Consider the following 25,570-nt stretch of genomic DNA (forward strand, 5'->3'; position numbering starts at 1 on the left):
TGTATTTAAATGGCTTGTATTTTCTGTGTTTGGACTGAATGGAAATAAGCTCAGACCTGAAAGCGATCCATGAGTGATATGTCCTGCAGACAGGCCTTAGCTGTGTCTTCCTCAGACATCAGTGTGCCCAGCAGTGTCTCTTGCTCCTCAGTGTCTCCTTTCAGCTTCTCAATGTCTCGATTCACACGCTGGAGTTTATTTCTGAGCTCTGGCAGCTCTTTCTCCTGGAGCTCCGCTATGGACTGCCTACCAGTACAGGAGATAAAGGGTTAAGTAAACAGATGGATGAACAAAGGGTAAACAGATAGATGGACAGATTTAGGGGTAAAAAGATGGATGAATGGACAAATGTATGAAGGGGTAATAAGGTGACTGGATGAATGGATGGATGAAGGGTTAAAAATTCAATGGATGGATGAGTGGATGCATGATCAAGTGGTAAATTGGTGAATGGATACACAGGTGGACAGGTGAATGGATGGATGAAGGAGTAAATAGCTTAACGATTGGATGGATGAAGGGAGTAAATAGGTGAATGGATGGATGGATAGATGAAGAGGTAAACAGGTGGACAGATGGATGGATAGGTGAAGGCATAAATAGAATGACAGACAGATGGCTGGTTGAAAGGGTTAATAGATTGACAAAAATGGAGTACGAAGCATGGATGGATGGATGAAAGGGTAAATAAGTGGATGGAGAGATGTCTGGTTGAAGAGGTTATTAGGTGGACAGATGAATGGATGGACAAAAAGTAGGATGGATGGATGGATGGATGAAATGATAAATAGGTGAAGGATGGATGAATAAATATGTGAAGTGCAAGATGGATGATTAGATGGATGAGGGGTAAATAAGTGGGTGGACAGATGGCGGGATGAAGGGCTTAATAGGTGGGTGGACAAATAAATGGACAAAAAGCAGTAGGATAATGCATGGATGTAGTGATTAATAGTTTAAGAATGGATGGATATATATACTAGGGGTGTGACGAGACACTTATCCCACGAGACAATGCGAGACACGAGACTGGGTTCACGAGAACGAGACGAGATGAGATTTTTAAAGAAATCCTCAATGGCTAAATATATAGGGGAAATAGTCTTTTATTCAACTGAAAAAACACAAAATGCAAAAAATGTAGATGCATTTTGAAATCAACTTGTGCTTTATGAAATTAAATTTCTATTATATATCTACATAATATAATATATCTATTATATGCAGCAATAAAACAACATGTAAACTAGAGCTGCACGATTCTGGATAAATTGAGAATCATGTTTTTTTATATATAAATTGGAGATCACGATTATCACAATTCTGAAGAAAAAAGATTAGAAAACGAAACAAAACAAAATAATTTATTAGTGGTTTGGCAAAATGTTCATTGCTTTAGTCTTTAAAAAATATATAAATTTGAAAAAAAAAAAAAAAAAAGTCAGTGTCTCAATTCATTAAGACTTGTTTCACTTTTGGAACCTCCTGAATGAATGTAAGCGTTACATTACATACTCATGTTAAGATACTTTCGTTTTGAACGCTACTGTAGAGAATACGTGTTCATACCCAAACTATAAACTTTTTTCCTAGTACTTATGTTAGTTATATGTCTGTAACACAGAAATTATGAGGTGTGGTTGAAAATACTTTTTGTGTTGCTCTTTCTGGGTCACCAGCCGCATGAATGATTCATTAACATGGGCAGCGACAAAACATTCTCACGCTCCACTTACACTCGCGACGTGAAACAATTGTAATAGACATAGCTGAATCATTGTCTTTCAGGAATAAGATTGCTTGTGTGTTTGAATTGAGATCGCGATCTTTAAACGATTAATTGTGCAGCTGTAATGTAAACTGCAAATTGTTTTGCGAGGATATCGTCACGTTCCGGCTGGTTCGCGGGACACATCGGATCTCGCGAGATCTGGTACCTAGAGATCTCATCACATCCCTAATATATAGGTAATGTAAAAGATGGAAGGATGGATGAATGGAGGATAGATAAATATAGATATAAATATGATACAAATAAATATAGATATATGGACAGATATAAAAACAAAAACAAATTATTATTGCCTGATGGGCTTCAGTTCCATCATTTCATCACGCCTGCGCTCCTTCCTCTTCAGGTCATGCTCAGTGTTCTTTAGTTTGTCTGGGACGAGCCGCAGCTTGGACTGCATGTCATTAATGACGTCCTGGAGCTCTGCCTCCGACGGGAACACACGCTGACACACGGGACAGCAGGGCTCACCCTCCTCCGTCAGCTGACTGATGAACTGACTGTACACGGCTGTGGCACCCGCCAGCATAGCTGCTCAGAAAACAGAAAAAAGACACTGAGAACCACATTAAGACCATGGAAGACTGTGAAAACTGGAGTTGCTGTGAATTAGCACAAACAGGGTACTGGTACACACTACTTAACTTCCGCTACATGTCATATCTACAGTTGGGGGTTAGTCGTGGCCTAATGGTTAGTGTGTCAGACTGGTAACCCAAAGGTTGCGGGTTCAAGTCTCTTTATCGGCAGGGATAGTAGGTTGGGGGAGTGAATGTACAGCGCTCTCTCCACCCTCAATACCACGACTGAGGTGCCCTTGAGCAAGGCACCGAACCCCCAACTGCTCCCCAGGCAGCTGGCATGAAATGGCTGCCCACTGCTCCGGGTGTGTGTTCACGGTGTGTGTGTGTTCACTGCTGTGTGTGTGCACTTTGGATGGGATAAATGCAGAGCACGAATTCTGAGTATGGGTCACCATACTTGGCCACATGTCACGTCACTGTGTGGGTAACATTTATCACTTACCACATTAGAGCCACCAGCTATGTCTTATCTACAGTTATTGCTGTACATGGCAAAGAAACAGCTATATCCTGTGTGGTAATGAATAGTAATTTACCATAAACCAGGCCCACACGGAATCTTCTTCTGTAAAATCCTCAAACTTAAGAAGAATTCAAAAGCCATTATTCACAAAATACGCCCCCTGGCCCTTGTGGGTTTGTGTAAAGTTTGGTATGAAACGTACATTAATTCTGCTGGATTTTGACGATTTCCCTCCAAAATTAGCACAGAAAATGTACATGTATATTTGTGAGGCTCAAAAATGTTGGTAAGAGCTGAACACATTTTTGTACCTCTCTGTTTGGAGCACTTCTCCAAATCATCCTCCAGTTTGTTCAAGTCCGACTCAAAGTCCTGACTGCCGCACACATTAAAAAGTCTCTCTTCATAGCTGGCCAGCTGCTCTTCCTTACGTTTGACTTCAGCAGTAAAGTGAGACTTCTTCTGTTCTCCAGATGCAAGCTCCTTACTATGAAACAAAAATGAAAATCTGTTGTCTAGCAATGCTAGTTTACATTTCATTTTTCATACTTTTCAAACCTGAAACACACTGCATTACAATAACAGAAGAAACATGTTTAAATCCTAAAATAATCACCACTGTTGAAGTTACTGCAAGCTGGAGGAAAATCAAATATATTGTTTTTACTTTAGAAATAAAGCATTCGGAAAACTGTACATTCTTTGACATTATTTAACATGTATTTTACTGAAATTATATATTTTTTTTTAATGAGCATTTCATGTACACTACTACAACTGCAACTCTTTAATATGAATTTTTAGTGAAGTTTGTCTAGACAGCCTTATTATAGCTGTCTGTGTAAGCTAAACATCACCATTTGAATACAACATTGTGTGTTCCACTGCCCTGAAGATGACTTATTCCTCATGAACCCAGAATCGAAACTACGTATGTCTTGAGAAGATATTACTTAAGTATGTGGGTGGTTGTTCAAATGTCAGTATTTTCTGTTGTATCAAGGTCAGTGCATGTGTCGCTTATCACGTAGACGTTTAAATTCTCTGTTAGCTGCACAAAACATATTCCAACCTCACACTAGAAATAAATGTTTATGGCATTCTCTAGCTTATTCTAATAAAGCACCACCATTATACAAATGTTCGTAAAAAAAACAAATCATTAAAAAGTGTGACAGACTTCATTTTGTTGAGCCGGTCTCTGGTGGAGTTGATCTCTTTGGATTTGGAGTAGATCCAGTCTTCTAGCTCTTTCTTGCTTGGGAAGTGTCCCATCAGAGACACCAGCTCTTCATTATGCCTCGACTTGATCTTCCTCACCTGCTCTTCTTTTTCCATCTGGAATCCAAAGCAGAAATAAACTATTTCCGTCTGGCATAAGCACTGATATTAAAAACTGCTATATATAAGAATTTGCCTAGTATTTTTTCAATAAATGTTCCAAATAGTGGCACGCTAGAATGTTTTCACAGTGTGTTCTGATTAAATTCTGAATATTTGACAATAGTAGTAGATGATTTAAGTATTCCTTGTATATAGAATATCTGTATACTGAGAAAAGTATATATATTGCTAAATTAATATTGCTGAGGTATTCCATTCTGAACATAGCTATAATCTCTTTGCTTTTATACTACATTGCTTTAAAGTAGTATAAATACTAGTATAAATACATTTTCTGAATGAATTATTACATAGATTGCCTAATGAAAAACATAAATAATGATTTAAAAAAAATAAATTAAATATTAACTTAATATTAATATTAATATATATTAAATATATTAGTAATAATAAACAATTTGATGCCTCAAGCAAATCATATAAAGCAGGTGTGGCCAAGGTCGGTGCCAGAGAGCCACAGCGCTGCAGAGTTTCGCTCCAACCCTAATCATACACACCTGAACAAGCTAATAAAGGCCTAAGCGTTGCTAGAAAGCGACAGGCAAGTATGCTTTTATCAAGGTTTTATCAAAACTCTGCAGGGTTGCGGCTCTCCAGGACCGACGCTGACCACCACTGATATAAAGACATGCACTGACATCTAGGTGTTACAGTTATATACTGCAAGCAACGTGCAGACGTACTAATACCAAGGTTCATACACATTTCTACCAATAAATGTCCATGATTTTTAAGACAATATTAATTTTTTTTTACAATAAGAATTAAAATCTGTTTAAATTTATCATAGCATGTTAACTAAAACAAAATGACTATTAATGCTACTTGTTTGCTTTATGTTTGTTTTAATAATAAGTACAAATACAACTGCACCAGGCTTTACTCCATGCAGAGAACGTATCACCAAACCACTGAATACTGTAACTGACTGTAAACTAGGGCTGGTCCGAATACCATTTTTTGAGCTTCGAAGCTTCGGCAGTAATCAACACTGAATATTCAAATCTTCAGAGGGAGGGGGCTGAACATATTCTTCTCTGTAACACGTGTCTACACAGACTTTAGCTGTTGCAGAGCGCCACGACACTACAACTGTCCTGTCCGGTGTTATAAAGGTAGGAATCTCTGTGTGTCTGTCTGTCTGTTTGCATTTTTAATATGTCGAGATCTGAGAACCGTTAATCCAATCAAGTTCACGTGTGGCGGGTGTGTTGCTGCAGACCCAAGGGAGTGCAGCAGGGCTGGCCCCACGGGGGGGCGTCGCTCCCTCACTCAGACCATCCTGCCCCCTCAACCAAGATGAGTGTGAAAATAGATTTTAATTATGAAATATAATGGTTTATTTAAAAAATATAGTTGCCAAATGCATATACTGTAGCAACACAAAGTCGCATTTTAAATGCTACTCTGACACAAACTGATCAAAATATGATGAATTTGTTTTTTTCATGTTTAATAGAGGGCTAGATTATCGCAGTTTGTTAATTATTTCGCTGTATTGTTATTGTTTGTTGCTGTTCAAGTTGTTCTAACTTAAAATGATGCATCTGTTAAATGGGTCGCAATGAATGTATTATGTCAGGGGATCAGTCGCAATGAGCTTGTGTTTCATTGTAAAGCAGACACAATGAAGTATTTCTGGTGGTTGTGGTGGTATCACTTGTCTATATTTGTGGTAAAACTGCTCACATTTTTATTTCCTGGATGTCAGATTTCTGAATTTGGTGGGTATGCGATTGTTTTATTCAATACTCTGCCATCTGTATTTGCTAAGTAGCTTTTAATAAGTTAATTCACTTAGAACGCATTTTTTATTCCACTGCTGTACTTTTCCATTTTTTTTATATGTAAATGCGCTAGCCGACGTCTTGTTTGATGTTGTGTTGTCTGAGGTCTTTAGCAGCTTCTCGCACATAATAGCCTACATCATTCTAAAACATGGAGCTCAAGTTCAAAGAAATTCAGCTTCTAAAACACGTCTCTAGACCTTGCACTTCAAAAAAAACTTCCACTGACCTGCCTCGTGACCAAATTTCTATCTGTGTGAACCCTGTATTCTAATAGGTGTAGTAATATCGGTCCGACAAATACGTGAATGGGCCACAAATTTTTTAGTTTTTTTAATTTTTTTTTTTTACTTTTACTCTGTGCTATGTCATTGCCCCCCTTTCGTCACCTCAGCTGCCCCCCCATCAGTGCTGCACTGGCACCGGCTCTGAAATGCAGTGTCGCAGTTTGGTGCAATATGGACACGCTACACGTTCAGAATGAATAAACTTTTAATAAAAGTTTTAATAAACTACAGAACAGCGTGAGCCAGAAGCGGTGCGCCTCATGCGGGCAAGGCTTAAATGCTCTGAGAACGGACACTGCACTAGTGATACAAAACACACGTCTGTTGTTAAGAGCAATACTTTTTATAACAAATTATTATTAGGCTGGGCTATGGGTGATTCATAATCAAGGGCGAATGAATACTGTTTCGCGGGGGATGCCAGTTGTAAAAAAAAAAAAAAAAAAAAAAAAAAGATTATTCGAATCTCAAAATTCGAATGCCAACCCACCGAACGAATATTCAAATAATCTAATATTCTGGTCCAGCCCTACTGTAAACGGTCATTTAAAAACAGCTGCTTGCCAGTACGGTCATTTTGACATCATTTTGTGTGTATTTGGCCACTTAAGTACAACAAGCTGTGAAAAATAAATTAATATGCTAGTTGCAAAGCAACTTCATACATGTGACTGTGAGCACACATATAAAAAAAAAATAAAAAAAAAATAAACGCCTTTGGAGTATGTTGATGGCTTATAAAAAGATTTTAAAAACATGTTCAAATGATACATTTTTGTGACTGCAACAATGCCCCAATTAGGCAAGTGAGAGTACTCTTGTATCAGTGTGCAGCAGCTCTTGTGGTGCAGATGAAACGCGCCGATGCGAGGCTACTTTGAGAGTGTGAAAGAGAGAAGGCACAGCTAAATCACTCACGCTGTTTTAAAATGACTGATTTAATCTGACGGTCTGTTTTGATTTATTTACTATGCTAATCTACATGCTACACTGAATAAATGTGTGCAGGAATTTCCCTCATTTTAAACCCGAAAGCTACCAGAATGAGTAAAACAATGCAAACTACGAAATAAATTTCCATTAATTTTCCAAAACTTCCTGGGTTTATTTATTTTCCAAAACTTTTCCAGGCTAAGAAATTGCTGTCTTAAAATTCCATCACTTTTCCAGGTTTTTCATGACCGTATGAACCCTATAATACACATCTATTACTATAAATGATTTTGTGGCATATATAATGGTCAATAATACAGTAGCTCAGTACCGCACAACACAACAAAAAAATCAAAAAAGCAAATACTATGCCGCTCCCTTTCTTGGCCACTACAGAGGATGTGTTAAATCTAAGGACTTTATACAAACGAAATCCAAATTTTGAAAATTTTACTGTAACAGTTAACTGTAAAAAAACAAACAAACAAAAAAAACATTAGCCAAGTAATTTATAAGGCTATGCGAATTTAAAGTGTTATTTAAAAAGCCTGGTGCAGTAAATCCTGTTTAAAAAGAGTTATACTGTAAGACAATTAACTCTAGCACATAGCCCAAATTTTAACTTTAAAGCATTTTTTATGTTGTTAAGAGAAACAACTGTGAAATGAATACAACAGCAATAATATGTGCAAGTTCAAGTGCAAGAGTCAATAAAAACACTGGTTTGGTATTGTTACGGTATTGTTCAAAATTATTACCACTGGTATAAAGTTTGCAAGTATTTTCTTAGCAATATGCTGTTTATACAAAGTAAACATAGCAATAGATTCTATTTACACCAGTTATAAATAGGCTTGTTTCTGTTGTGTTGTGCACTGTATCCTGGATGGTTTCTGTTAAGGTCTTGCTGTTCAGATGTGTTATTGCCCAAAGACATTTATTTTATGTTTGTTATATTTGTTTTTGGCATTAAAGTGGGGACTGGCCACTAATGGACAAAAGAGAGATGGTATGTGAGCTCACCTTGGTCTTCTTCAGCATGTCCATCTGTGTGCGTGCCGCGGTGTGTGTGTTGAGCAATTCCATCTCCTGGTCTAGCTTGCGCTGGGCCTGATCCAGTTCAGTTTTCTCCTTCTGTAGTTCAACTACCTCTGCCTTTAGACTGTCCACCGTACAGGCCTGTACAGCATTATCAAGCTCACGCTCCTATGAACACACACACTTTAGGAGATGCATCTAAAAGCAAAACAGGTGCCACTGATGTTAGTTCTGTTAGATGCAGATTTCTTTCTTCCGTTTTACAAATGTATTATCAAATTTAGTTAAGGAATCAATTGAGGACATCAACAGAACATCTGCATGCTCAAAGGAAGTCATGCGTGGTGTAGTGCAGTAGTGCAGGCCTAACCGCTTTCTGAAGTTCAGTTTCTAGCTCCTGTAGTCTGCTTGAGGAGCCCTCCAGTCTTTGGAGGTCAGACTTTATGTTTTTCAGTTCCTGTTGTTTCTTGGCCTGTATGTCTCTCTTCAGCTCAATGGTTCTCTCTAGACCTGTCTTTTTATCTCGGAGATCATCGATGCTTTGCTGCTTCTGTGCCTCTTTCTCCTGCATTTCATGCTGAAAACAAATTAAGAAATTATTACTAAAAGTGGCAACATGTTACAATACTAATATTGAACTTATAACTTGTTGACTTTCTGTTAAGCATTAAATAAACACAATGATATACATTATAGTTAGAGTTATTATTAAGTGTTACTCAAACCATACCATAGTTTGGTTAAGGGCCTCTGTGTCCTGGTCCAGTCTCTCTTTGACTTGTCTGTGGAAGCTCTGGAGCTGTCGCTCATTAAGAGGGGTCCGTTCATAACCCTCCAACTCCAGGAAAGACGCTAAACTTTTGACCTGGGTGTCCCTCTTTTTAATGTTTTGTGTGTGTCTATCTGCCTCCAACTGCAGACGGCCCAAACGAACAAAAAAATTATGATGAACAGCTCTTAGAAAGAAAATGTGCTGCTAAAGGCAATATGAGTGAAATTACTTGGCCACATTCAAGTGCTTGTGTGTTTAATGTGGTTAAAAAAAGTTTTTTTGCTATTAAATCAAAGAAGTAATTAACAGATATTCATTGGTTGCAACCCTAGTGTACTCCTACATGATCCTCCCAAAAAAACCTTCCTCTGACTTGCAATAGCAAGTAGCAAATCATGGTTTTGCCAGGCTGTGATGTAAACTAAAAGGACATCATGTTTCTTCTAGTGATTTTTTTCAATATTAGAATCAACTAAACAACCATTTGAGGATATTTAGAGAACAGACACATGCATCAATCACTGATGCATAAAGGGAAATCTGACTACCTTGCTCAACTAGCAGGTCAGATTTTATGCGGTTCGTCCTCTGGCACTCTCGGCCGGCACGTTCAAGATCACGCTGGCACTCCGTAAGTCTCCGTTCCTTCTCCTTCACCGTTCTCTGGTGGTTCTGATACATGTCCTGCAGCTGATCATCTGTGCCCTGGAACACCTAAAACAGCACAACACAGAGTCAGGGTTCCTCAATGAATGAACACATGGTGTAGCTCAAGGCTTTGTCTTAGGCCTCTTGTTTTTTTGGATATACACACTCCCTTTAGGTGATATTTTTAGTAAACATTGTATTAGTTTTCATTGTAATGCAGACAACAAACAATTTCTCAGACCAGACCAGAAGGTATAAATAATAGTTTAAAGTGACGTGATGTGTGGCCAAGTACAGTGTCCCATACTCGGAATTGGTCTGCATTTAACCCATGCATGAACTTGAATAGAAAGATGAGCTTGCAAAAGCAATTAAAAATGTTATAAGTATACCAAAAAACTTCCATTACTGAACATCCTGTGCATGTTTTCTGTGCACAATACTTCCTGTGCTTTCAGCTGATCATTATCTAGCACTTATGACTAATACTGATAGTAGTGAAACTTTCATAACTGATGAAAAGGTTTTTTTTTTTTTTTTTTAATATACTTTGGTTACCTGTTCCATCTTTTCCTCGAGTTCCCGGTTATCATCCTCCATCTGTTTCTTCCTGCTGTCCAAAGCTTTGATGTCATTATCCAACTTCATTACTTTGCTGAGGCTACTGTCTATGTCATACATTCGATTCTGAAAATATGAGGAAAGTGTGTTTGGAGAATATGCATAAGCCTTTTGGTTAAAATTGAACTGTGGTATATGTTGTAATTGGTACCCTAATCTGCATCACAATCACCTAATTTTCCAAAACAATGAACTGCCACAGACCCCAAAAAACAAAATATTTTATTTATTTTTTCTTTTTAAATCCCATGTAATTTAATCTTTCAAGTTAGCATTAAAATTGGTGTAACAAATTCTTTGTGCCTCACCTCCAGTGGGTCTATCTGACTCTCAATGCGTTGGACACTTTCTTTAGAGGAAGCCAACTGAGTCTCTTTAGTGGACAGAAGCTCTTTAATCTCTTGGGCTTTATCTTTATTCTGTTTCAGGTACTTGAGCTCCGTCTGGCAGGTTTTGATAATGCTGGCCTGCTTCATCCTCAGTGCCCGCAGGGTCTCCAATACCTTAATGTATTCAAGCAAAGGTTTTTGGTTATTTTCAGGCATTTATCTGTGATGCTACCTTAATATGTGTAAAAGACAACATACGGAAAGTCAACGGTTAAGAAAAGTAACTGAATAACTACAAATTTAGTTTAATAGGGTTTTAACAAATAATTAGTTTCAGTTAGGCTGCTCAACAATTTCTTTGTATGGATAATTAAAAAGATATAATTAGTGGGGTTTTCACAATTTTTTCAGCACTGGTGTCAAAAGTATTCACATTCATTACTCAAGTATAGATACTAGGGTTTAAAAAGACTTTTGTAGAAGTTGAAGTATCAACTCAAGCTTTTTACTAGGGGTGTAACGATGCGCGTACCGTGTACCAAACGGTTCCCGGGCAAATTCCAAATGGAAGTGATCATCCCTGTCCCCTTGGAGTGGGGACTTTGGAGTGAGCAGGGCACGTGCATGCCATTATGTAGTCGTTTGGAATGCACTTGGCAAAAGGAGCGATGTCATTTCCTCATTATCTTCAGCTGGGATGTTCCTGTGACAACGCAGCACGGTGTGCGTCAGCAGATGACGCTGTTTTAATGTCATAAATGACTTTTTATTGTTGTTAGCATAACTGTTGCAAATAAACATTATTTTTTTATTTTAAAAAAGTTTTTCAAATATGCTATATAATATATAAAAAAATAATATATATATAATTATTATTTTTTTTTTATGCTGGTGTCCATCTGCTGACGCACACCGTGCAGCGTTGTCACAGGAACATCCCAGCTGAAGATAATGAGGAAATGACATCGCTCCTTTTGCCAAGTGCATTCCAAACGACTACATAATGGCATGCACGTGCCCTGCTCACTCCAAAGTCCCCACTCCAAGGGGACAGGGATGATCACTTCCATTTGGAATTTGCCCGGGAACCGTTCGGTACACGGTATGCGCATCGTTACACCCCTACTTTTTACTCAAGTAAAAGTGTAAAAGTAGTGGTTTCATATCTACTTAAAGTATAAAAGTAATGTAAGGAAAAAAATGCCATTAAGAACAAAAGCTTAGGTCGCGCCACAGGGGCCTATTATGTACTACCCAACCTCCTCAAAAAAACATTTTTCTAAAGGCCATAGGCCGTAATGACTAATGCTATATTAAAATGTTCATGTTGAAAAATTTGGGATGCACTAGGCTACCTGTTTCAGTCGCATATATGCCCATTGAAAATGAACGCACTTTAGTACAATTCAGATACATTAAAGAACTAGAGATATGATGACTAGTTGCCTAAAAGTATTGTAATGGTGCAAAAAGTCAAACTTCAGAGGCATGTCATCAATAACCTTTAATGGAATGTAAATGTACATCCAAGCTTAGCTGCAGGAATCTGCGAGGGCAATGGACAAGAAAATTGGTGCGCCCAGGGCAGGCTTAGTAACAATTACCCTTGTATGGTTGTCTATTTACAATAAACATTAGTGCTGTCAAAATGAATGATTAATCCGAGTGATTAATCAAAAAATAAAAATTAAAAATAACTCATAATCCTAATACCTTCTTGATTGATAGCTTCCTGTATTCGCTACATACGTCTGCTATGTCCAGTGTTGGGGGGGGGGGGGGCAGGGTAACGAGTTACAAAGTTGGTATAGCCTACTTATCACAACATTGTCAATCACGTTGTCAATCACAAACGCTAATTTATTCAAATGTCTCGCTACCAAACTACCTACAGTAGGCCTAGCTTAATTTTTGGTACAAACCAATAGGGTGTCGGAATGGTATATGTTTATACTTCTCATCCAACCACAATCAAATTCACTTCATCCAGATGGCGCGATTTATCTGGATAGGTTTTTTTTTTTTTTTTTTTTTTTTTTTATGATGACAAGCCGGAATGAAAACAAGGCAAAATGAAATAGCAGTAACGAACATATTTTTAAAATGTAAGGAGTAGAAAGTACAGATAACTGCGTGAAAATGTAAGGAGTAGAAGTAAAAAGTCGGCTGAAAAAATAATTACTTCAGTAAAGTATAGATACCCAAAATTTCTACTTAAGTAAGGTAACGAAGTATTTGTACTTCGTTACTTGACACCTCTTTTTTTCAGTAAGGCTGCTCAACAATATATTTGTATGGATAATTAAAAAGATATAATTAGTGGGTTTCACAAATTAATCAAAGAATGAATCCACTGAATGTCCACTGTTTTGGTTGTAACTAAGCAAAGAATTACTATCTCTCCAATAACACATTAATAAACACTCATTTAGCGCCACCTACTGGTGTAAGAGCATTTACAAAACAAACTATAGATATTACAGCAAGAACCAATTTCCCTAGATCTTTTGAGATAAAATGGCTTGGTGAACACATACAGTACATTTCCCAAAACAACAACAACAACAAAAATACGTTATTGATAAGACAAAATAACAAAGCAGAGAATGTAAGCAGTCAGAGATTATGTAAAAAGAAAAACTAAAATATTATATATTATATATATATATTATGTGTGACCCTGGACCACAAAACCAGTCATAAGTAGTCAGGGTTCCTCAATGAATGAACGCATGGTGTAGCTCAAGGCTTTGTCTTAGGCCTCTTGTTTTTTTGGATATACACACTCCCTTTAGGTGATATTTTTAGTAAACATTGTATTAGTTTTCATTGTAATGTAGACAACAAACAATTTTTCCAGACCAGAAGGTATAAATAATAGTTTAAAGTGACGTGATGTGTGGCCAAGTACAGTGTCCCATACTCGGAATTGCTCTGCATTTAACCCATGCATGTAAAGATATTACAACAAGAACCAATTTCCCTAGAGAGATATATATATATATATATATAATATATATATATATATATATATATATATATATATATATATATATATGACACTCTACATAAGTAGTAGGGGTGTGACGAGACACTTACCCTCGAGACGAGACAAGACACGAGACTGGGTTCATGAGAACGAGACGAGACTAGGTTTTTTAGGATTTTTTTAAAGTAGTGATGAGTGAAGTAAATATATTGGGTTCATGAGAACGAGATGAAAAACACAAAATGCTAAAAATGTAGAAGCATTTTGAAATCAACTTGTGCTTTATGAAATTAAACTTCTATTATATATCTACATAATATAATATATCTATTATATGCAGCAATAAACATGTAAACTAGAGCTGCACGATTCTAGATAAACTGAGAATCATGTGTTATATATATATATATAAATGGATATATATATATATATATATATATATATATATAAATATATATATAAATTGGAGATCACGATTATCTCAAAATTCTGAAGAAAAAAAGATTAGAAAACTAAACAAAATAAAATAATTTACTAGTGGTTTTGACAAAATGTTCATTGTTTAAGTATTTAAAATATATATTAATTTGAACAAAATAAAAAATAAATAAATGAAGGAGTCAGTGTCTCAATTCATGAAGACTGGTTTCACTTTTGGAACCTCCTGAATGAATGATTCAATTACAAATATTTTTTTTAAACGGGCAGATGTCGCGACCTGCTGGTGGAAGAGTGTAAGCGTTACAATACATAATCATGTTAAGATACTTTCATTTTGAACGCTACTGTAGAGAATAAGTGTTTATGCCCAAACTATAAAGCATCTCAGTACTTATGTTAATTAAATGTCTGTAACAGAGAAATTATGAGGTGTGATTGAAAAAAAACGTTTGTGTTGCTCTTTCTGGGTCACCAGCCGCATGAATGATTCATTAACATGGGCAGCGACAAAACGTTCTCACGCTCCACTTACACTCGCGATTCTGAAACAATTGTAATAGACACAGCTGAATCATTGTCTTTCAGAAATAAGATTGCTTGTGTGTTTGAATTGAGATCGCGATCTTTAAACGATTAATTGTGCAGCTCTAATGTAAACTGCAAATTGTTTTGCGAGGATATCGTCACATTCTCACGAGACCAGCCGGATCTCGTGAGATCTCATACCACGAGATCTCATCACATCTCTAATAGGTAGTCAAGATTTTTTTGTTCATTAGAATAATAAGTAAAGATAATTTTCCATGAAGATATTTTGTACATTTCCTACCATAAATACACCAAAACTTCATTTTTGAATAGTAATACGCATTGCTTCATTTGGACAACTTTAAAGGTGATTTTCTCAATATTTTATTTTTTTGCACCCTCAGATTCCAGATTTTCAAATAGTTGTATCTCAGCCAAAGATCCTAACAGACCATACATCAACAGAAAGCTTATTTATTCAGCTTTCAGATGGTGTATAAATCTCAATTTCAGAAAATTTGACCCTTATGACTGCTTTTGTGGTTCAGGGTCACATATGACTGAGCGACAGAAGCTACAGCGAGAAACCTGTTGTCCAGATCAACATACCTTGTGGCTGAGAAAATGTCATCAAACTTCTGCTTGAGGGCTTTTCCTTCACTGAGAGGCCAGTTGGAGTCCTCTTGGTGGCAGAAGATGACATGGCTGATAACAGCCTTGGAGACGCCCAGTGCTGAGATCATCTCACGGTCCATTTCAGCACATTTAGAGCTCAGGCCCACTTTCTCTCCGTGCCTGACAGCAAGAGAGCTCAAGACATATTAATGCCAAACAAGCAAATGTGGTCCTTCAGACAGGGATTTATAAATTTCAAAGCCAAAGTGGGAGTAAAAAATTGGTAGAAAAAATGTTATAAATAGATTTTTTTTTTGACTGATCAAAATGAAGTAAAACATTTTTAATGTTACAAAATATTTATTTTCCAAATAATGCTGTTTTTTTCTTTCTTTGTATTCATTAAAGAATCCTGAAAAAAAAATGTATCATGGTTTCCACTAAAATATTAAGCAGCGCAACTGTTTTCATCACTTATAAAAATAGCAAATGTTTCTTGTGTGGCAAACATAACACTGAAGACTGAAGTAATGTCTGCTGCAAATTCAGCTATCAAATAAATAAAGCCTTGTGAACATAAGAGACCGTTTAAAAATATGTAAAAAAAATCTTACAGATGCCAAACTTTTAAACAGTTGAGTATGACACTTGTAAAACCTACTTGAATCTTGTGATGACACCCTCAAGGGTTTTGAACTCAGTTTTCTTGCCCTTCTGTGTGCTTTGCATAGACCTCTGGACAGCCACAGGATCGCCATTCACGTCTCTAAACTGGAGTCTGATCTGTGCCCGTACATCCGTCTCATGGGCATCCTACAACAGACCAACATTAGCATCAACATACATAGTTATTGTTAGTTTTTGTTCACACAAATAACAATAAGTTATACAAAATAGTTCTATTAAAAGAATAGCAGAGTACACACTACAACTAAAACCATAATGGCATAGAGGAATGATAATGTCTGAATCAATTCAGCTGATGCAAATATTGACAGCCAATCAGAACCCTTCCTGCTTTAAAGAGCTCTAGCATTTAAAGTGACCGTTTCAAATAAACAGATCTATATTGTGCACTGGTGTGGATGCTAATAGTTATCATTCTTGGTGGGAAAGGGCCTGAAGACACGCAGATCTGCAGTTTGTTTACTTGCATTACTCCTGTCAAAGACCTACTTTGGGATCATGGACGAATGTGCTTCCTTTACTTCCTGGTGGAAAGTCTCCCGAAGTGATGTACTTGAGACATTCAATGATGGTCTGCAAGTCATAAAAAATATAGTTCATTATTATTTATGTAAAATTATTTTTATATATAGTTATTGGAAGGTAGAACTTAAATATAAATGCTATTTAAAAATGTGTTTAATTTAAATATTTAATCAACACAATGTTTCACACTGGCTATGTGAAACTTAAACAATATTAATGCATTTAATTGACAATATACAAACCGTTTTTCCAGCTCCATTAGGTCCCACAAGGACCGTCAGAGGGCTGAAGAAGGTGATCACTTGTTTGTCTTTATCCTCAACTCCAAAACTCCTTACTCCCAGGATGCTCATCTTTTCGATCTTAGACATTTTGGACCAGTGCTTCGACTTGTAGACTTGAAATGATATAAAATTAAATGCAGTGAAAATCAGTGCACATAATTAAAACTATGATACATTTTAAATATCAGCAACTAGAAAACGATACTGTCGACCTCTTTCCATAAAATTCCATAACTCTTTCAAAAAATAAAAATAAAAATGACTTGGACAAGTGGCATATGTGGTTTCATAATACGTTCAAATAATGACGATGCAGTCGTTCTAGAACGCAGCTGGGCTAGAAAAGATTCCATTCAAGTTTATTTAGAGCTAATCGCTGCAAACCAACTTTACAGAAAATTCAGTTTCTGCAATATTTAGTAGTAGCTCATCAGTGTCAAACGATGTAAAAACATTAACAAGGATATACAATGGCATAGCATTTTATTAGAATAACTCACACGGGATAAACAAGGCTGTAAACTCGACGTAAACAGAAGTTAAGCCTCTTGGGTTTGTTGTTTTTCGACTCCACGCAGTACGCACTCAATCGCGTGTTTCCCGCGTCGGCGCAGTGACGTGCTTCCGCATTCAACTCACCGTCACATGAAACCTCAAGAAACTACAAATCCCAAAATGCACAGCGATCGTTTCCATTCAATAAAGAATACTTGAAATACAAGTAAATCTATTTATAATTACATAACATTGCAACAGAATGATATTCGCTTATTTCCCCCGAAGCCCCAGATATGACCACACAAATGCAATTTAATAGCCTAATTGCATGATTACTCATATTATTGCACACATTAAAACAGGATTTGTGGAAGTAGCAGCTGTTTTGGACATAGCCAATATCAGCTTTGTAGTTGTGAACTGTGATTGCTTTCACAACGAATATGGTGTATTATTAGCAGCTCACGTTTAGCTTATAAAAACACATCAAATGCTCATGTCACGAGATGAAACTCTCCCGAGGAAACCGCCTTGTCAGTTCAATATATTAAACATTAATGCTTCAGAAGTTTGGTTTGTAAACATGGCTCTGAAAAACATGAAGAACGTGTGATAAGGTCGGAATGTTCCACTCTTCAAGGATTTCAAACCTCCACACACAATCGCTCAGATCTGCACAACCTTCCTTCTCATGCTGTTTCTTGTCTGTAAGTACTCAAAACCAGAAGCAAACATTGTTTTACCAAAATCCTGACAATGTGCAGCAGGAGAAAAGTTTGACGCACGTTTTTTGTTATATGTGGTCTGTGGAGTCACGTTTGATTTCATCAAGGTGATTTCTCAAAAAGACAAAATACCGTAACTACAATTTAATCTATTTATTATTATTATTATTATTCAAATATATCTTTTCATAATCACATAATCTGTTGTTTATATTAACTTTAGCCTAATTTGTCGGGCAGATTTTCCTATTTAAAATTGATTGTCGTTGTTATACCACATCTATCCACTTGGTGCCGCTGTTTGCCAATTTAGCAATTTTGTTGCTAAATAGAGCATCTTTGCGGACTACCCTAGCAACCTTTTCTTCCAAAAGCACCTAGCAACAAATTTAGCTATTTTTTTATTATTATTTATTTGGCAACTTTTGATAAGTGTCTCGGACAATAAAAAGGCATGCATTTGCTATCCAAATTACACAAAAAGAGGAAACCAAAGATGCCTAGAAGTGCAGACATCACATGAACTGAGTTAGCTGCTATTTGGAATTGTTGAATTTAATAATAATAATAATAATAATAATAATAATAATAATAATAATAATAATTTAATAATTGTTCATTTGATACTCTTTGTTAGTAGCTTGTACCTGCGATTGATGATCTGTTAGTACACTGTAAGGAAAATAGAAAAGAGACTAGTAATTTTCCAGGACATTATCCATTGTAACCCTGTAACCTGAAAACACAATGCGTAATTTAAAATGCATGTAAAAAAAAAAAAGAAAACTAAACTAAACGGAAAATTCTTTCATATTAACATAGTAGATTGTGTAGCATATGAGTGTAGCATATTAACTACTCAAAACACTGCTTAAAGCATAACTGTTAAAATATGTAGAATTTCTAGTTTACTATCTATAAAAACATTTTTTTAATTGTAATAATTAAAAAATGTGTAAGTGTTCAATAATTCAATGCATTTAAAAATACAGTTATTTATATTTTAATGTTATATTATGCAATTTATTTTACAAAGAAATCTAAATTAACATATGTTTTTGCTGAGAATTCATGTTGTGACAATTTTGCGTCGTGATTACGCAATGACGTCATCGCAAAAAGACATCACAATGTCATTTAGCAACATTTAGCAACAAATCAACCTTCCTTTAGCAACTTTGTCTGAAAATTAGTTGGCAACACTGTGACCAGCTAGGATCTGTAGATTTAGAGAAAACAGTGGATCAAGTCGCACTTAATGTGACAAAGAAGAGGCACTAAAACCTACGAACTGTTTGTAAATGAGATTCCATTCGAATAGAGTGAGTAGAGTCATGAGAGAGCAAAACAAAATCTCCATTTGGAAGTGAATGGTGAAAACTTAACTGTGAAAGCTGAATAACGAAATATTAAAATACTCTGACACTGTTAGGCTTAATATATATTTAATTGTTATGATATAAATTACATTTAGTTTAACATTTATTTTAAGCAGCCATTAGAAAAATAATTTTAAATTGTGATAATATTTCACAATATTACTGTTGTTACTGTATTTTGAATCAAATAAATGCAGTCTTGGTGAGCACAAGAGTTCATATGACTTCTTTCAACATTTCAAAACATAAAGCCTCTTATGCTCATCGAGGCTGCATTTGTTTGATTAAAAAATACAGTAAAACCAGTAAAAGTGTGAAATATTATTGCAATTTAAAATAGCTGTTTTCTATTTTAATATGTTTTAAAAAAAAATATATATATATATATATATATATATATATATATATATATATATATATATATATTTTTTTTTTTTTTTTTTTGTCCTGAGATGCAAAGGTGAATTTTCATCAGTCAGAAAAAATAAAAAATAAATAAAAAAGAATTAAATATAATTTGACACTATTACTGTTTTAACTTTTTTGTTGTTGTTGTTTTGTTTTGTTTAAGAGCAAAATAGACAAAAAAAAAAAAGTGCTGTTTTTTCTTTATAGCATTGCAGCACATGGGTAAGGGTGATGACGCTATACGTGAGGCACTTTATCATCTTCGAGACCTCATGGATTATGCACATCTCTTCACATTTGTAAGTACAATGCTTTATAAACATATTCTTGACATCTTATTTCTACATTTACACTATAAATAATCATTATTTTCTGCATCTTTTAAAGAACATGAACGTGATATACATACCGAATGTGCATATTGAAAGCGGGGAGGTGAGTTTTGGGAAAAATGTGAAATTTGTGGGTTTGAGATGCCATTTATCTGAGCAAGCCTGGGCCTGTTTTCTTCAGATGTGCAGCTGTAAAGAGTTCATTGCTCAAGAGCTTCTGAAGACGTTAGTTTCAGCAGAAATGACTGATCAAGACGCTGCTGCTGAACCACGCACTGCACTTAGACTGTTACAGCACAATATCAGATTTCTCCTTCAGAATTCGGTAAGTGATTTCTATCACTATGTGCCCAGTAATGTACTCAGGTATGTGAATTTTTATGGATTCATGTTTTGTTTTTTTTGCAAGATTGGAGAACACTGTCTAAAAGACAAAGTCATGGTCCACAAGATTAATTTGAGGATTAATCAAGAGTTGATGTTCATTCGTCGATGTTTCACATTTTTCCAGGATTGGATGTTCAAATGCACAACCAGCAGTGACTTTTGATTTCTGATTAATTCCCTTTGACTGCTGTCGAGATTATTACATTAAATAACTGTTTAAGTACCTATTACTTTTATAAATGGCCTAACAGGACAAGATCTAATATTGATAGAAGCTGTAAAACCATGTTACTATGTGATTTGTTTCTCAATATTGCAATAAATAATAATGAGTGACCATGACTTGGGAAGCTTTCTATTTGTTGTGCTTTCAATGCACCGTATTTATTTAGATAACTTACGGTAGTAAAGTTTGCAGTAGAGGGCAGTGTCAAGCTTCCATGGGCTGCCACTTCATTTTAACACACTGTGGGAGAACAAATAGTTACAAAAGAAATGAGGTTGGACATGATTGGATTATGAAGTAGTTACATGATTATATCTTAAGAGCAGCACAAATGAACATTTATTAGTTTCTGTTTCCTGTCTGGCTTAGATTTCTCTATAAGCTTTCTATAAGATCGCTCTATTAGCTCCTCTTTGGCTGTTTTGCTTGTGTGAGACAATGTCAGGCAAATTTGACATTTTGACATTGATTTAGTATTGAAAATAGTGCATGTATAATATATGTATATGTTTATCTATCTCTCTCTCTCTCTCTCTCTCTCTCTCTCTATATATATATATATATATATATATATATATATATACACACACACACACACACACACAATATTACTTTTTTGAGTAAATGCAGCCTTGGTAAATGTATGAGTCTTCTTTATAAAAAAAAAAAAAACATTTTACTGACTCCAAACTTTTGAATGGTAGTGTGTGTTCTTCTCTCTCTCTCTCTCACACACACACACACACACACACACACACACACACACACACACACACAGATAAATAGATAGATAGATCAAGTCACCTTTATTTATATAGTGCTTTTAACAATACATATCATATAGGAAAATAGTGTGTCAATAACGCAAAAGGACAATAGTAAACACTTGATTTTCAGTTAAAGGCAGTTCATCATTGAATTCCGTGATGTCATCGTGCAGCTCAGTTCAGTTTAAATAGTATGTGTGCAATTAAATCGACAATATCGCTGGAAATTAATTGTCCCCAACTAAGCAAACCAGAGGCGACCGAGGCAAGGAACCAAACCTTACTCCACAACCTTAGGGTTAGGAGTCAAACTCTCTAACCATTAGGCCACGACTTCCCCAGTTCTCCTCTGTCCAGACGAAACCAGCAGTTTGTTCCATGCTGCAGTAAAGTCAAATTGTGCAGAGGACTCATCTGGTTCCCTTGGTCTTGTGCTGATGGCTGTCTAGGTGACGAGGTCTTCACTGGGGATCTGTCTCTGGGGCTCATCTAGATGTCCTGGTCTCCGCTGACGTTCAGGGCTGCAGAGGTCATCTCTACGTGCTGATCCACCATCTGGGCTGGATATGTACTGGATCCAGGTGACTGCAGTGACCATCTGATCCTGATACAGACTGGATCTGGTGGTTATGGTGACCTCGGAATAAGAAAAAAAACAGACTAATATTAGAGTAGATGCCATTACATCCATACGATGTAACAAGTACATTGGGTCTTATGGGAAGTGTTCCCAGTTTGGGTTTTACCTAATTAATGCAGCCTAACAATCCTTTAATGGATTTGAATATTAGAAACATTTTAGTGTGTTGTGTGTAAGCCAGGTTAAAGACATGTGTCTTTAATCTAGATTTTAACTGACAGAGTGTGTCTGCCTCCCGAACAATGTTAGTTAGATTACTCCAGAGTTTGGGCGCTAAATAGGAAAAGGATCTGCCACCTGCTGTTGATTTTGATATTCTAGGTATTATCAAATGGCCAGAGTTTTGAGAACACTACGGACGTGTATGACTACAATGCGATAAGAGCTTGCTCAAGTATTGAGCTGCTAAACCATTCAGCGCTTTATAAATAATTAGCAAGATTTTAAAGTCTACACAATGTTTAATAGGGAACCAGTGCAGTGTTGACAGAACTGGCTAATATGGTCATATTTCCTGGCTCTAGTAAGAACTCTAACTGCATTTTGGACCATGCTGGAGTTTGTTTATTAAGCATGCAGAACAGCCATCCAATAAAGCATTACAATCATCTAACCTTGAGGTCATGAACGCATGAATTAACATTTCTGCATTTGACACTGAGTGTATAGATTGCAATTTAGATATATTTTTAAGATGGAAAAATGCAGTTTTACAAATGCTAGAAGCATGGCTTTCAAAGGAAAGATTGCTATCAAATAACATACCTAGGTTCCTAACTGATGACAAAGAATTGACAGAGCAGCCATCAAGGGTTAGACAGTGTTCTAGGTTATTACATGTGGAGATTTTAGGTCAGATAATTAACACCTCTATTTTTTTTTTTCAGAATTTAGCAGTAAGAAATTACTCGTCATCCAGTCTTTTATATTGATTATGCATTTCGTTCATTTTTCAAATTGCTATGTTTCACCGGGCCACAAAGAAATATAGAGCTGAGTATCATCAGCATAACAGTGAAAGCTAACACTGTGTTTCCTGATGATATTTCCCAAGAGTAACATGTAAAACGTGAAGAGTAACAGCCCTAGTACTGAGCCTTGAGGTACTCCATACTGCACTTGAGACCAATATGATACCTCTTCATTCACTGCTACAAATTGATGGTGATCAGGGGTGTATTCCAGAAAGCAGGTTATGTGACATACACAGGTATGTTTGGGAGTAAGTAAGTGGATAACCTCAACTTTCGGTTCCAACAACGGAGATAACTTTCAGGGTATGTTAGTAGTCATAGCAACTCACTCTCTGAACTTAACCTGCTCCGGAGCAGGTTATGTTCCAGGGTTAGTTCACTTCAGCGAGCCTTCAGTGGGTGTGACAAATAGCGCACAACATTATATAATATTACAATATGTAATATAGCCTATTATATATATATATATATATATATATATATATATATATATATATATATATATATATATATATATATATATATATATGATACGTTAATGAGGAAGCGCTAATATAAGTAATAAATAAGGTAATATATTATTCTAATATGATTATTTCTTTTATTGGCATATATAAGAGTTATCTGTATAAATTATAAAACACCATGACAAAGTAATGTTTAACTTATATTTATTTATTTTATTTATTACATGTTATATTATCTCACACATGGAGCGGCATTTTCTATAATGTCTAAATTCTAAATTAAAAATACGTATCTGATATGACTTAATATATAATTAGCATAAAACAAACAATATAATTCACATTCTCAAGGATTAAAGATTAAAGGGAAAAAAATAAAAATGATTCCACAGCCATCAATTAGGTGGCGATATGCACTAAGCATGTAAACAACTAATGAATAAAAGAAGAAAGAAACAGCTTGGCACACTTTTTTTTAGCATCCGTTTCTATAGTGTTTCGTCGCTCTGTTGAGAATGTCTTGAGTCTTAACCAGGAACATACTCTGAGTTGAATGAACTTACTCTTGGACGCGTTTTTGGAACCACATACCTTGAGTAAGTAAGGTTTGGGGTTAATCAACCGAGAGTTCAGGGTTTAGTTCACAGTAAGTTAACCCTGCTTTCTGGAATACACCCCAGATAAGTACGATTTGAACCACGCCAATGCACTTTCACTAATGCCAAAAAGTTTTCCAGTCTATTCAAAAGAACAGTGTGGTCAATAGTGTCGGTTGCAGCGCTAAGATCCAGTAGCACTAATAGGGAGATACAACCACGATCAGATGATAAGAGCAGGTCATTTGTAACTCTAATGAGAGCAGTCTCAGGACTATGATGATATGTTGATAATGGCTGGTAATTTTTAAATATAATGTTTTTATGTTAGGAGGAATATAATTGTGAGGATAATACCTTTTCTAGTATCTTTGACAGAAAAGGGTGATTCAAGATCGGTCTGTAATTAACTAGATCTTTGGGGTCAAGTTGTGTTTTTTTAATGATTTTAATTTTAAAGGTTTTGGGAACATATCCCTAAAGACAATGATGAATTAATAATAGCCAGAAGAGGATCTGTGACTTCAGTAAGCACCTCTTTTAGGAGCTTAGATGGAATCAGTTGATCTATAGCACACTATCTGATGTGATACTGTAGCTGACGGCTGCATGGTTAAAAATGTATCTCTAATAGTATAGATCTTGGAAGTAAAGAAGTTCATAATGTCATTAATGCTGTGTTGTTGGGAAATGTCAACACCTGTTGATGTTATATTTTTCATTAATTTAGCCACTGTATTGAATAAATACCTGGGGTTGTGTCTGTTTTCTTCTAAAAGAGATGAAAAGTAATCAGATCCAGCAGTTTTTAATGATTTTCTGTAGGATAGGGTACCTTCCTACCATGCAATACGAAATACCTCTAGTTTTGTTTTCCTCCAGCTGCGCTCCATTTTCCTGGCTGCTCTCTTTAGGGTGTGAGTGTGCTTATTATTATACCATGGTGTCAGACTGTTTGCCTTAATCTTTCTTAAGCGTAAAAAACAACCGTATATAAAATGCTAGAAAAGACAGAGTCCATAGATTCTGTTACATCGTCAAGTTTTCCTGAGTTGTTGGATATGCTGAGGAATTGAGATAAATTAGAAAGATTATTTACAAAGCAGTCTTTTGTGGTAGAAGTGATGGTTCTACCATACTTGTAACAAGTAGAATTTACTGTTTTAGCTATATGGAGTAGATAGATAGATGAAGCATCTTGGAGATATTGCCATAGTGATTCTGGATTTAGTCATGTCATTCCAGACAGGCTGGATGATGATGAGATCAGATCTCTGTGCAGAGCACTGGCTGTTGGTCAGACTCCTTGTGCAAACAAAAATCTCACTGGATTATTACAATTAATGGCAAAATGAGTGTTTGGAAAAATTCAATTCAAGTTTATTTGTATAACCCTTTTTACGATACAAATCATTGCAAATCAACTTCACAGAAAATTAAGTTT

General features: G+C 35.9%; 1 protein-coding gene across 1 annotated transcript in view; it reads right to left on the bottom strand.

The window, feature by feature from the left end:
• The window catches only part of LOC109087386 (DNA repair protein RAD50), a 30,448-nt gene extending 13,627 nt beyond the window's left edge, over positions 1-16,821 (bottom strand). Inside the window, exons 1-14 of the mRNA XM_042764390.1 lie at positions 16,686-16,821; positions 16,408-16,491; positions 15,893-16,044; positions 15,225-15,411; positions 10,638-10,841; positions 10,267-10,395; positions 9,609-9,774; positions 9,019-9,212; positions 8,659-8,865; positions 8,274-8,456; positions 4,020-4,177; positions 3,151-3,326; positions 2,086-2,323; positions 57-246 (exon numbers count right to left, since the gene is read on the bottom strand). Coding sequence (XP_042620324.1) covers positions 57-246; positions 2,086-2,323; positions 3,151-3,326; positions 4,020-4,177; positions 8,274-8,456; positions 8,659-8,865; positions 9,019-9,212; positions 9,609-9,774; positions 10,267-10,395; positions 10,638-10,841; positions 15,225-15,411; positions 15,893-16,044; positions 16,408-16,491; positions 16,686-16,814 — 2,397 coding nt within the window. The 5' untranslated portion in view covers positions 16,815-16,821. The remainder of the gene's footprint in view (positions 1-56; positions 247-2,085; positions 2,324-3,150; positions 3,327-4,019; positions 4,178-8,273; positions 8,457-8,658; positions 8,866-9,018; positions 9,213-9,608; positions 9,775-10,266; positions 10,396-10,637; positions 10,842-15,224; positions 15,412-15,892; positions 16,045-16,407; positions 16,492-16,685) is intronic.
• Between the last annotated feature and the right edge of the window lie 8,749 nt (positions 16,822-25,570).

Source organism: Cyprinus carpio, chromosome A9 (genome assembly GCF_018340385.1).
Source record: "Cyprinus carpio isolate SPL01 chromosome A9, ASM1834038v1, whole genome shotgun sequence".
Lineage (NCBI taxonomy): Eukaryota > Metazoa > Chordata > Actinopteri > Cypriniformes > Cyprinidae > Cyprinus > Cyprinus carpio.